The sequence below is a fragment of the Suricata suricatta genome, chromosome 2 (genome assembly GCF_006229205.1).
Source record: "Suricata suricatta isolate VVHF042 chromosome 2, meerkat_22Aug2017_6uvM2_HiC, whole genome shotgun sequence".
NCBI classification, from domain to species: domain Eukaryota; kingdom Metazoa; phylum Chordata; class Mammalia; order Carnivora; family Herpestidae; genus Suricata; species Suricata suricatta.
The window spans coordinates 73,759,869-73,773,513 of NC_043701.1; the positions used below are offsets into that span (position 1 = coordinate 73,759,869).

The 13,645-nt window shown below is 38.5% G+C and overlaps 1 protein-coding gene across 4 annotated transcripts in view; it reads right to left on the reverse strand.

Moving 5' to 3' along the window:
• KIAA1324L (KIAA1324 like) overlaps positions 1-13,645 on the reverse strand; it is a 179,149-nt gene that overhangs the window by 3,914 nt on the left and 161,590 nt on the right. For all 4 annotated transcript variants that reach the window (XM_029928244.1, XM_029928252.1, XM_029928237.1 and 1 more), the window contains 2 exons: positions 9,044-9,222; positions 7,858-8,023 (listed from right to left, as the gene is read on the reverse strand). In XM_029928244.1, the coding sequence (XP_029784104.1) occupies positions 7,858-8,023; positions 9,044-9,222 (345 nt within the window). The remainder of the gene's footprint in view (positions 1-7,857; positions 8,024-9,043; positions 9,223-13,645) is intronic.

A 13,645-nucleotide genomic window follows, 5' to 3' on the forward strand; every position in this document is an offset into this window, starting at 1 on the left:
TTCTATAACATAACCCACTGTATGTCATCTAGTCCACTTCACTCTGTGGGAAGTGGGGCTTGAGGACACATAGTAAACACTGTCATTTTGGCCACTGCTATTGCTGAGAGTAATAAAGTTATTTTGTCTCTGACCCAGGAGACTCCAGTCTTCAAAATGTCCATGAAAGTATGGCAGGCTCATTTGCTGGCTGGAAAATATAATACAATTTCAGAACCTTTATAGTCTTTCACTGTTTTGCTGATGAAGATGGAAAATTGACAGAAAGGTATATTTCTGGTTGACCAAAATGTCTGATCAACAAGGTAATAAAAGAGTTGTCCATTTCACTTGCTGAAAATGAAAAGGAACTGGGGAAGTAGTTGTGCTAGACTGAGTTCTGGGAAGTGGTTCCAAGAGTTCATGGTTCAGCTGCCTGAATGGTGGCCTGGATATTGTTAATACTCCTCTGAGCAAGACGATTTCCTCGCCAATCAGGCAATCAGCTGCAGGTGTGCCTCTTGCTAACAAGTAAAGTAAAATTCATCACGATGGGAAAAGGTTTCACCCTCTTTCAGACAGAGGTTACAGAGACATGTACCTACAATAACCATTAAAGGAAAAAATGGAAGCTACTTGTGGACAGAAACTAGATGAATTGTTAGGATTGTTGCTGATTCTCTTTTGAAATGATGTGGCAGGAATCAATGATCATTAAGAATGCAACAGCTGGCCCATCCTATGACTAAACATTTCTTGCACTCTATCATGCCAACTTTGTCAAAAATGGCTGTAAAGTCTCAGAGATTTTGTAGTGGGTCCTGACTGCAATAACAAAGCTTTGCCTTCTCTAGGAGACTGGCCTGAGACTAATTCCCACAGGAACACCTAGTGAGGCAATGACTAGTATTGAGGCTCTTCATTCCCCATGTTGGGTTTACAATGTGGAAGGTCACTTGAGAATGAGAAACTGACCCAAACTAATCTTCATAAGTTAGTATGATCAGCTCCACCCTGATAGGGAAAACTTCCCCTATCCATTATTTTAAGACCAGTCTATAATTTAGATTGATAAAAATGTAGCAAGAAATAAGGTGTATTCCTTTTTTTAAAAAAGGCTCCAAGGGGTACCCTGGGTGGCTCAGTGGGTTAAGCATCCAACTTCAAATTGGGTCATGATCTCATGGTTCATGGGATCAAGCCCCACATCAAGCTCTGTGCCGACAGCTAGAGCCTGGAGCCTGCTTCAGATTCTGTCTCCCTCTCCCTGTGCTTCCCTGATGTGCTCCCTCTCAAAAATAAATAAACATTAAAAAATGTTTTTAAAAGGTTCCAATATGTGAGTCAAGCCTAAATCAACAAAAGGACGTAATACCCACAGCCTCAGACAGAAATCAATCTGCTAAGGAGTCCCAAGGCTGAAACAAATGATGTTAGTAATGATAACCTTGCCATTCAACATAGATTTTACAAGGACTAAAATACTGGAAGTTTGGTTGAGAAACTTCTGTGCTGTTTAAAAACAAAAGCAAATGCAAGCCTTGCTTGCTGTCAGAGAAACCGTCTTTCTCTCTGCACCCTTAATCCCATCCTCCTCATCTACCTTGACTTTAGCTGTTTTAAGGAGCAAGATGATTAGTTTTCCATCTCTAAGAGGGAAAGAAGGCCATGCACAACCATCTGAGTATGCTAGGGAGCTCTGAGGAGGTAAAGGATTCAAATATTTATGACTCTTTGTTGCAGGCACCAAAGTCACCACCCTACCAGAACCTGTGATAGGACAGGGACATGCAAATTCAATGAGTGGGGATTAAGCACGGCTCTCAGCAGGGAAGATAGATAATGTGACCTTGTGTGAGGGGTTCTACTGGCCTATTCAAGATGCTGTTGCTTCCACATCTGAAAAAGTAGGAATTGAATATGCTTATACATCTTCATCTCCTAAGTACCAGAGGAGATTCCCTTGGTCAAGAGCAGTCCCACACAGAGAAGAGCTAGCAGGATATGCCAAGTGTTCCTAATTCCTCTGCCATTTGCAACAACTGTCTGTGTCATGGCTACACACAAATCTCTACCTTCTGATGCCCAATGTTGTCACTACCTGAAAGATGCACTGTTGGTGATAAGTTAGAAGTCTCAGTTTCAATAGCCCTTCCTGTGCTATCAGACTTCTGTCCTCAAAGATCGATGATAAAACCTCAACAAAATTAAGGAGCCTTCTAACTAAGCAAAGGTTCTTGAGACTATGTAACTAGATTTGCCATCTGCCAGTCATGGAAAAACAGTCCAGCACCTTACTAGACTCTTTGCTATTGGAGACAATATGGCTTCACTTCAATATGCTACCTGCTGTTTTCTATGAGCTAATCTATAAAGTAGTATCTTTTGAGGTGGGTCCAAACTAATGGCTATGTTAAGAACCGTCCAGCAAGCTGAATCATGCTCTCTGCCTTTGTGTCCTCACAACCCTAATGACCAGTTTGTGTTACAATTCTCAGTCATTAATGATTCTGTCAATTAGAGACTCCATCAATGGTAAGGAGCCTTCTCCCAGAAGCATCTTTTGGGATTTTAGATTCATCACCTGGATATGGCTACCAGGTATAGTCCTTTTGAAGAGCAACTATTTGCTTATTACTGAGTTCTTGTCAAAACTTAAAGCCATTCCCATGCAAAGCTTGTGACTCTATAACCTGATACTCCTGTTCATGGTGAACAAGGTGGGAAGGGCCTAACAAGCCTCACTTGTCAAATATAAATGGTGTATTCAAGAATATAGCTGACCCCACCCAGCAGCTGATCGACCTCACAAGAAAATATGGCAGCATTACCCTATGGGGGGGGGGGTTTACCCCCTACTCTATCCCCAAAAATAAAGCCACTGGCTCTGGCCCTTGGTTCATCAAAATTCTACGACATGATGGACCAGGTTCAATGATGGTTTAGTTACGTTGAAACCCAATGAGTGTCCACCAGCTGCTATAGGTGTCCTATCTCAGCACTACATATGAATAATTCAAAACCTTCAAAATTTCTTGTGTCAGTGGACAGAACCCAAAGCCATTCTCATAACTGTGGCAGTACTTCTCTTGATAAACCTTATTCTAACTCCAGTAACTCCTGAGTTATTGCCAAGAGTCAATAAATGATTTGGTGTGCCACTTGGAAAACTATAGACTGGCACATTAGAGTTACTCCTCTTTGGGGCAACAAATTCTGGAAACAAATCTTAGCTGATCAAACCAACTGGGTCATTCATGAAGATATTTCCATTAAGGACCCATCATCTGAAAAGATCAAATAGAATTAAGCATGTGATAGAAAATGTACCAGACTGACAAAAAAATGATGCATGGACTCATCATTCTGCCCACCATGGCAATGAATCTGCCATACCACACACTGGGCACAAAGTGAAGGACTATTTTTCAGATGCAGAGGTTACCAGAGCATGCAAGACTTGGGATTCATGTCAAAAGTTGACCAGTTTTTCCATGACTGGAACTAAATTGACTATGTCACACCTCTGATCCCCTCTCTTTGGGCTATCAGTAGTTTCTTACCATTTGTGATGCTTATTCAAGTTATGGTCTTCCCCTTCCAGTCTGTTCTGTTGACTATAGCCATACCAGTATGGCCCTTGAAAACAATCTGTTTAATATTTGTGACTTTCTGAATTATTTGCAGACTAAAATAATGCTCTTTTTAGCACAAAAGCTACCTAAAAGAGTACAGGTGTTCAGTGGACCTTCGACACTTCATACTGTTGAAAAGTATCACAAGGGCCTTCTCAAAAATCAAATCAGTAAGATTTCTGACTCTGTCTCCCTCATCTCCTTCTAGTCCACACATTTAATAAAATTGTTCAGTTACTAAATATGGCTGTCCCCAGAAAGGGATCATCTTTTCTTGGCTGGGTCACACATAATTATCAATAAGAAGATTGAGGTTATATCCACTTATATTAGGTTATATACACTTACATTAAAAAAGTTTTCTACCCTGACCACTCCTGGACATGATGTTTCCTTTTTACTCAAAAGCAACCCCCAGGATGTCTGGTGGTAGCTCTGCCAGAAGGGAGTCTAGGAGATCAAATATAATTCTAGTTTAACCAAATGTATTGTTTTACTGGATTGTCAATAATCCTAGACCAAAAGGATACTAATCACTTGGCTGACTATACAGCTCATCATGACCTCCTACCAGAGCCCACATGGAGGACACACTGGGTCTCCATTATAAGTTTTTTTAAATGCCTTTGTCCCTCTTGCACTTGAATGTTCTGGAGCATAGGTCTAGGTGCTACTAATGGGATAAGTAGAAATTAGGTGAAGTTTTAGCTGAAATGGGAAAAACTGATTTTGTGGTAGTGGAAGATCAACAATGTAGTCTGATAATGAGGCACCTGAGAAGGAGATACTTTAGATCCTGAGAAGTATGAACCATGGGAGGATGTTAATGATCATTTGTTTTTCAGAGCCACTCTGTCTGTCCCCTTGTATAAAGGACAATGCCTTTGTGTTTCTCTCTCAAACCTAGGAGTCTCAAACCCTAAGTCTACCACACCCACCAGATGCTCTAACCATAATTTCCCTTAAACTTACTGAGAAATTAATCAAAAGCAGCACAGGGAATGGCCCCAGCTTCTGTTCCCAAACATCAACACCTCCATTCCTATTGCCATTGTTCTATCATTCCATGGAGTGAACAACTACCACCTAGTTTGCAGCATAAGCAAACAGGAAAAGTTGGAATGATTGCTCTCAAGAGGTCCCCTCAAAAACAATGAAGAGACATAATTATTTGAAGTGAATCTGAAACCTTAAAGTTTACTAGCCAGCAAAGGGCTTGCAGGCACCATCAGCCTGTATTGTTTAACTAAAGTAAGGTCCCATTTGGTATCTCCAACAATTGTAAATTTTCTTTCCAAAGGCACTACGTGTACCTGCAGGACAGTCCTTCCTGTGCAGAATCCAGGTATTAACTTCTCTCCTAAAAACATAGTGGCTTCACTGAGATACCACCTCATGCTGGTCAGCGTGGCTAAAATGAACAAATCAAGAGTCTATAGATGCTGGCAAGTGTGTGGAGAGATGGGCACCCTCCTACAATGTTGGTGGCAATGTAAACTGGTGCATCTGCTCTGGAAAATAGTGTGGAGATTCCTCAAAAAACTATCCATATAACTCCCTTATGACCCAGCAATAGCACTGCTAGGGATTTCCCCAAGGGATACAGAAGTGCTGATGCATAGGAGCACATGTACCCCAATGTTCATAGCGGCAATGTCAACAATAGCCAAATCATGGAAGGAGCCTAAATGTCCATCACCTGCTGAGTGGATCAAGAAGATGTGGTATATATACACTGAAATAATGAATGACACTCTCTCAGACTCTGATGACATTCATGTCAACATCAACTCACTATTCAAACATTATTATGAATGATATAATTGGCCTAAACTTCACCCCTGAGGGCCAAGACAAATCTGCCCAGTCACTCATCTATTTTGTGGTATTTGGATTGTTATCATCCTAGATCAAAAAGATAGTAACCACTTGGTTCAATATACTAAGTTCCCCTGCCATGATCATGTGGACAAAAGTGAGAGATATATTGGATCCTGCAAATTTTTTGAAAATGTCTGTGACTCTCTTCCATATGAATCTTATGAAGGATCTCAGTGCCAATGCAACGGTCTCAGGCTGAGCAGAAAGGTCAATACAGGGACTCAAATAGAAAGCTGCCTGGCTTTCTAAGATGGACCCTCATGATTTATGGGATTTAATCAGCTAGTTGGATCTGGGACCCTGGGTGTATGTTTGAAGTTAATAATGAAGGTTCATCTCATCTTGCCGTTTTGTGTTCTAACAGTAGTAGCTTTATTTAAAAGCTACTGCAGTAAACTAATCAGATTTAAACCCAGCCTTGGTCAATCAGATTAAATAGAGTGCTTGATAAAGTGCTATACTAATGGGAAAAATGACCAGGAGCCAGATGGTATGGAAATGACATTTGGAGAGGCACCTGGGTGGCTCAGTTGATTAAGCATCTGACTTTGGCTCAGGTCATGATCTCATGGTTCGAGTTTGAGCCCAGCATTAGGCTCTGTGCTGTCAGTTCGGAGCTTAGAGTGTGCTTCAGATTCTGGGTCTCTGTCTTTCTCTGCCCCTCCCTGACTCACACGTGCTCATGCTCACACTCACTCGCTCTTTCTCTCTGTCTCTCAAAAATAAATAAAAATTAAAAATTTTTGAAAGAAAATAGAAATGAGGTTTGGATATTTTGGGGAGACAATTCTCCATGGTTCTTTTGGATTTCTTTACATCTAATGAGCAGTGTTTTGGGTTTTTTTTCAAGATTATTTCTTTAAGGATCTTGGTATAGAAAGCAGCCTTGGAAGTTAAAGATACTGTATTTTTCCAGAGCAAGTGGCAGGAAATAGTGTCTCCCTCTGGAGCAATGAACACACATACTACCTGTCTAGAACAATAACAATGACTCTTTGGAGCAAATGATAGGTATGCTAACTGCACATCCTAAAAGAGTCAAGTTCCCAAAGCTTAGACTTCCTTTGCTATAATGCAAGCCACTGAGTGTGCAAGTGACATCTGTTCCTGTTCACACAGCCCTGAGAAAAGTGGGATTTGGGGAAGTAGTATAAATGTTGATACCCCGCGCTAGTGCTTCTGCTGTGAGTGCTGAGCAGTCCTTTGTCTCTGACCAGGAGTCTCATGTCTTCTAAACTGTCCATGAAACAGTGACAGGCTTATCTTTTCCTTGCAAGTAGGGTAACATCTCAGCTCTTGATACTAATGGTACATTTGTTACTCTATAGCAATAGCATCTTTACTAAAGTACCACATTGAAAAAACAAAATTAAATAATCATTATTAGAAGGGGAATATGGCTTATTCATCTTATTTTTAAATGACACCTTGTAATATATTTATATACTTAAATTAAGAGAGTAAGAGGAAATGGTGACTAAAACATTCTCAATAAATGTCGTCTTTTGTCACTTGTCCTTCCTGCTGAAAATTATTCAAAACACATTTTCTTTCCTCTCATTCTATCTTTAATGCTGACTGGGTAAACTGCTAACTTCTCATATTTTAGGTCAATGGTGAAGAATGTCAATAAAATGTGTTTACAAGCAATATTTAAGGCTTAATAATGCTAATCTGTTTGAACACCATAATCATTTCAAACCTGACAAATGTGATGGCATCTGATAAAGTGCCTTTGGTACTTCAACAGTTTATATAAACTTTTACCTTTCCTATGTGAAAAAACCCTGTGACCAAATTTTAACAAAAAGAAAAGTATGTGCAAGATCTTGTATTAACCTAAAACTTTTAATATTAGAAAAGAATACTTTATTTTTGTGAAAATTCAAAACTTACAAAAATATACTATGTCAAAAACTAAAGATTGCAATTAGTTTGACTCCCACAAATCAGCCACTGTTAATAGTTTGATATGCAAAGACTAACTTAAATGAATATTTAACAACTGTGATAGTCTATGTGTTGTTTTTACTTTAGTTATCCTGGACCTATTGACAGACATGTCAATCTTCATAGCTGCACCGTTGTACAGTATCCCATTACTTTGTATATGGAAATTCCTTATCTACTTTTATTCATGGTGTGTAAGGCTGTTTCTGCTTTGTTAACCAGAAGAAAAACAACACTGTGGTGAATATTCTTATTTATATCCTTGTGTATTTCTAGGAATATTTCTGTGGAAGAACTAACCATGGAGAAAGAGCCAGACCAAACAACAACGTTGCATGAATGCTATTATTAGGTTAATAAGGCCCCTCATTAATAAATGCACAGTAATACCAGCTTACAATTCTGCTCTCACCTTCGTTGCCAAGGATTTGAGTTTTCCCAGTAGTGACTGTTTATTGGAATATACAACTTCTTCCTCATTATCTTCTCCTTCCATGATAGCACAACTGTCTGCAGCTGGGAGCTCACACTCTTTTGAGTTAGTTGTCATCACTAACTTGGAATATTTGTACTCCAGTCTAAGTAGTGATAAATAAAGTGGCTGATTAATATAAATCAGTACTTATTTTAGGTGGTCATACACCAGGTCATTAAATGCTCTTGTAGTATAGATGCTCTACTGCTGACAAATTTCCCTCAGCTCTAGCTAAAGCACATTTACCTACCACCCACGCACCAACCTTTTCCAGGATTTCAGAGAATGAGAATAATGGCAGTACAGTTAACTTTATCAATTAACTTACATTGATTAAATTGTCCAGTTATGAATAACTTTTGAAAAACAGAGAGAAACCTTGAAGTCTGAATGCATTTTCTTAAGGTATAAATATTTGGAAGCTAACTCACTATATAATTTCCCAAAGTTTAGTTCATATGGATGAGAATACCATACAGGTAAGTGATTTGGTCTTTATTGTTTCTCTGTACAACTCATTCCTTTCTATTTACTACCTCAGATATTGTAACTGTCTTGTGATACTGCAGTATAGAATCTTCACAGCCCCACTGACACGTAAACCATTTTAGAAGAGTCTAATCTCATAACAGATCAATATATGTTCAGGAAATAGACTCGATATTCAACTCTAGACTCTTGGAGCTTTGGAGTAAATAGAGGTTATATATGCCTATAAACTTGGTCTCTTTCTTTGCACTATCTTTCCACAAGAAACTGAAAAAAAAAGAGTGGAATAAGAAGACACAATTTTGTCATAAAAGAAAAATAGAGGCAGAGAGAGAAAACCTAATTTCTGATCTCATCTTTGCTCCCATCTACCTACGTAAACCAGAGCCTTCATTGCTCTCAGTTTTGTAACATATAGATCTAATTCAATAATCTCTAATGTTTTGTAATCTATTATCAGAATAATAATCATTTCCATTTACATTCTTAAATGCCTTTCCTATTAACTCCTTCACTAGGAGAAATTTCTTGTCTCTCTGAAAAAAACTATTGAATGTAACCATAATTAGGTCTAAAATCTTCACCACAAGAGATCCTTCAGTTCTTACATGGTCCCTCCAATGAGGTTACTTACTTCCGATTCTTTTTCCAGAAGTAGCAAGTTAGAGCCACCAGCAAAACCGCAGTGAAAGCTCCCACACCTGCTCCAACTTTCAGCCAAAAGTCAACTGTTTCGCAGGTTGACAACTTTTTCTCAGGCAAAGAAATTCCTTTAATGCACCACTTAGGGTCATTCCATACATATAAGGTTTCCTTTAAAAACACACATAGACAGATGACAATGTGAAATGAGATTCAGAAGGAGAAGGGTTCTGCTCTTTATTCATAGTAAACATAGACCATCATTCAGCACTCAGCTAACAGAAGCTCCAGAAAGAGAAGAGACAGAGAATGAATAAGAAAATAATGAACAAAAATACAACATAATCAAAGAAAAACATGGGTCACCAGATCAGAAGGCTTGGTACACGCTGAGAAGGTTGAATAAAAATGACAATTTGGACACACCATTTGGGCTTTTTTCCTCAAACTTCTTATGATCTCTGACTTCTTAGTCATCTTTTAAAATGACAATGTAGGTTGTCTAATACATGTAACTAGAATCGGTTTCAACCACCTATGAGGTCAGTCAAGTTCCTCCAACAAGCATCTCCCCTGAGAAGAACAGACTCTGGACCCAGGACATGTAGGTGCACCAGGCCTGGCAGGCTTTGGTGACTGGTGTTGGGCCAGACACACAGACTACACCCTTATTTCTCATGGATTATTCTGTGGCACCTACCACAGTAGGTCCTTATTCTTATCCTCCCAAAATAGATGACTCAATGGTTGCAACTAACTAGTGAATAATAAAACCAATATAGTGAATATCAACCAGGAATTTTTTTAATGAATAGATCAAGTAACACTAACCAGAGCCAAAATTAGAGTACAGTGCATGCTTCCTTTCATGTTTCAACAAATACAATGAGCAGTAGCAATTTGCATGATGATTATATCCACTGACATTAAATGACATGGAACACTCAATTTTTTGACCATTGTATCTGACTAAATATTCTGGTGCTTGATGCTCACTTGAACAACACCCTAAACAGAAGGATAACACCATGATGTGTAATTTTATTGTACATGCACACAGGTTTCTGCAATTAGACATGAAGAACAGGAGAATCATACTTACTTTAAAGAAAAGTTTCAACCAATTTACAGATAAAAATTCTCAGCATGTTTTTTAGAAAGAACATTAGTAATTGAAAATTTTTTACTGTATGACAACTGTAACATTTTCACTAAGCTTAATGTAAATAAACTACATTTTAAATGGGTCACATTATTTTTATAAGAACGATGAGGTGAGAAATGAGGGGCATGTTCAAATTAAAATGCTGTGTCTCAAAGTGTAAATAATGACAATAAAAAGAAAAATGTTTAGTCAGCCAATGATGACTTCATTTGACGTGCATTCTAACAAAAAACATTTACCAGTGAAAATGGTAACGCTCTAATGTCTAGCTTTAGTCTTATAGCCAAAATATTAAAATTTCAAATTAAAAAGATCATTGTAAACCCAGAATACTTAACTTTTCAATCAGCTCCTCAAATTGTTAGAGAACAAAAAAAGATCAAGCTACTGGCACAATTTCTCAGTCATCCGTAACTATTAATTAGAATGCCTTATCCCTTCATTCGGTCACGTCATTGGCAAAGGAGAAAATGGCTGACACTGCAGCTGAAAAATTCATTCTTCCAGCATGTTGGGATATTTTGCAAACAGGGTGAGATAAATTTGATGATAAATTTAAAAATATCCCTCTTAGCGATAACACAGTATCTCTTCAAATCTTTCTACTGCATGACTTTTGGAAGTAATCCTTACTACATACTGAGAAGCTGGTATAGATTTCTAAGATCCAATTTGATAAGGGCATTTTTCTCCCAAGTTGTGCCGCTTTCACAGTTTACAAGAGCTCTACGTGGAGGACTTGCTGCAGTGTGGAAATGTAACTTCATACACATCTGGATTAGATATATTTACAGAATTGGGAACATATGCTCTCAGTCAACACAGAGTGAAAAATTGCAAAGGATGGAGCAGGAAATTGGACAGAAACAGTACAATTATTAAAAACTGAAATGATACCCACAGCAATATTTAAAAACACGGTTTTTTTCTATCATAAGGCTTTTGCCATCCAAAGAAATCCACCCTTGCTCATGAACATATCGTAGTCCCCACCTTATCTGAAGTTTCACTTTCTGGGGGTTCACTTAGGAAGCAGATGACCCTCCTGATATATCATCATAACATCAATAGAAGCCAAACACTACATCATAACGCCTATGTCATTCACCTCACTTCATCTCATCAGCCCGGCATTGTATCATCTTAATTCATCATAAGGAGCGTGACCACAGTGCAGTAAGATATTTTGAGAGAGAGACCACATTCACTTAACTTTTATTACTGTAGATTGTTACCCCTTACTGTGCCTAATTTATAAATTAAACTTAATCACAGGTATGTGTGTATGTATGTATAAGGAAAAACAAGGTATATATAGTGTTCCGTACCATCTATGGTTTCAGGCATTCCCTGGGGGCAGGGGGCTGGGTACATATCCCTCATGGGGGAAGCCAGCACTACCATGATGGGAAACAGGGAAAGCTGCCATTAGTATTATATAAAGCTCACTGGAGAGCAGACTTTTAAAAATATTTTCTTCAGAGACTGGAGGTAAATACCAACTTCTGGGGCATATCCATTTGTTTTACCGTTGCAATGGAATATGCTAAGTAAGGTGCATGAGTTTAAGTGGGGCATTTATATTTTTCTAATTGAAGCTCGATCTCCTTTGGCAAATATTTTCAAAATTGGTATCTAAGTGTAACGGAAAGGTATATTTAATTTTGGTATTTCTCAGGTTAAATTTGGAATTTGGAGAGGGATAATGAATATCTAAACATGACAAACACATGAAAGTGTTCCAAAAGATTGCTTTTAGGATAAAAACAAATATCTAAAAAGAATCACCTTGCAACTAACTGTTCCTAACATTCTTATAGCATGCTGAACAAAAGTTTTTTTTCCAATAAGGAGAGTTTGAATGAAATTAGAGAAACTGTTGCAACCTCATGGTTTTAAACTTCTAGTCATTACTTTTCAGAAGAGAAATGTTGAATATTAAAGAATATTTAGATGAAGGGTCATCCAACTTTTCAAAGCCCTGGAGTTGAACTTGGTGGCCAAAGAAAGGAATCCATTTGGCTTTTATTTATTCTTTAAAAAATAATCATACTTTTTATAAAGTATCATAATTTTGGAGAAATGGTAAAGAAGAATTTCCACAGTTAGACATAAAAAGTGTATCATCATTACTATGAGGACTAACAACATTGTCTTGTATATTGGGGCCCACTAGGCAAAAATAACCCTCAAACAATATTTGGCCTCCTGAGCCGCACATGTGGCTTCTGCTCATTCTATGATTTTCTCATTGCTTTGTAAAGAGACATGTACTTTTAGGCTTTGAATCAACTTGGTTCAGTCAGTGGCTCCAGCCCTCCCCTTGCTTTGCTTTCTAGATCTTTGGTGTAGGGAGTTAACCTGGTCCTCCCCTTGCTTTGCTTTCTAGCTCTTTGTTTGGTGTAGGGAGTTAACCCAAACCTCTGCCATGAAATTTGCATATTAAAGGATAAGCGTCCTGCCCACGCATCACTGATGAAGGGCCTTAAGGAATGTAAATCTCTCCTCATAGAATTCTTCAGGCTCATCTTCCTCTTGTAGCCAGACTATTATTGGGGAATCCCTTCCTTGTAATGACTTGATTGTTTCCTTTTATTTACTACTGTCCTGATAAAAATGACCTTTTCCGGAGCATGTCTTTACTTCAAAAATCTTGAACTATGTAACCATTAAAGAAATGATAAATTCAACCATAGTATATAAGACCCTGGCCATCTTAATAAGGTGTGGCTTTACCAACCACCATCCACGTTGTCTGTCTCGCCTGTCTTGTCTGTCTTGTTCGTCTTGTCCGTCTTCTTAGAGATATTTTCGCCGACACCAACCCCCTACTCGGGACCTTTTGACTGTGGTGCGTGGGTTGGTCCCCTGCACTTGTAAGCCAAGACTTTTCGTCCTTGACTCACTTAAAAATGTTAAAAAGAGACTGGCTGAACAGTGTACTAGATGCATGAGCAGCACAGCATCTGTGTGCTCAAACTGGAACAAGCTATCCAGAGGTAAGCACTCTTGATGAATTAAAGAAAACATTCCTAATTTTTGTTTTGGTGTTGTCCATTTGGCAACTTTTCCTGTTCTGTATTAAATTATTTAATGAAAACACATTTTATATTAACTTTATGCTTAGACTTTATCATAAAATATGAAAACAAGTACTATTCTATGAAATTTCATTTCATTTTTAGGTATCCTACTAAGTGTCTGAGTTGGTGTTTGTGTACTAGGTTTGCTGTACAATGTATTTCTTACTGTAGGTTCACTGCCTAAATTAACGTTTGAAAACTCCCAAGAGGTGAGCCCTAGTGCTGCTAATGCTCTGAGTGCAGGAGACCAGGTAAAGCATTCTGATTTCTTCTTGCACTCCTGCCCTCTGACACGCCGACACGCTCGCTCCTCCAGACATTCCTGGACCGCACAGCGCTTGCTCCC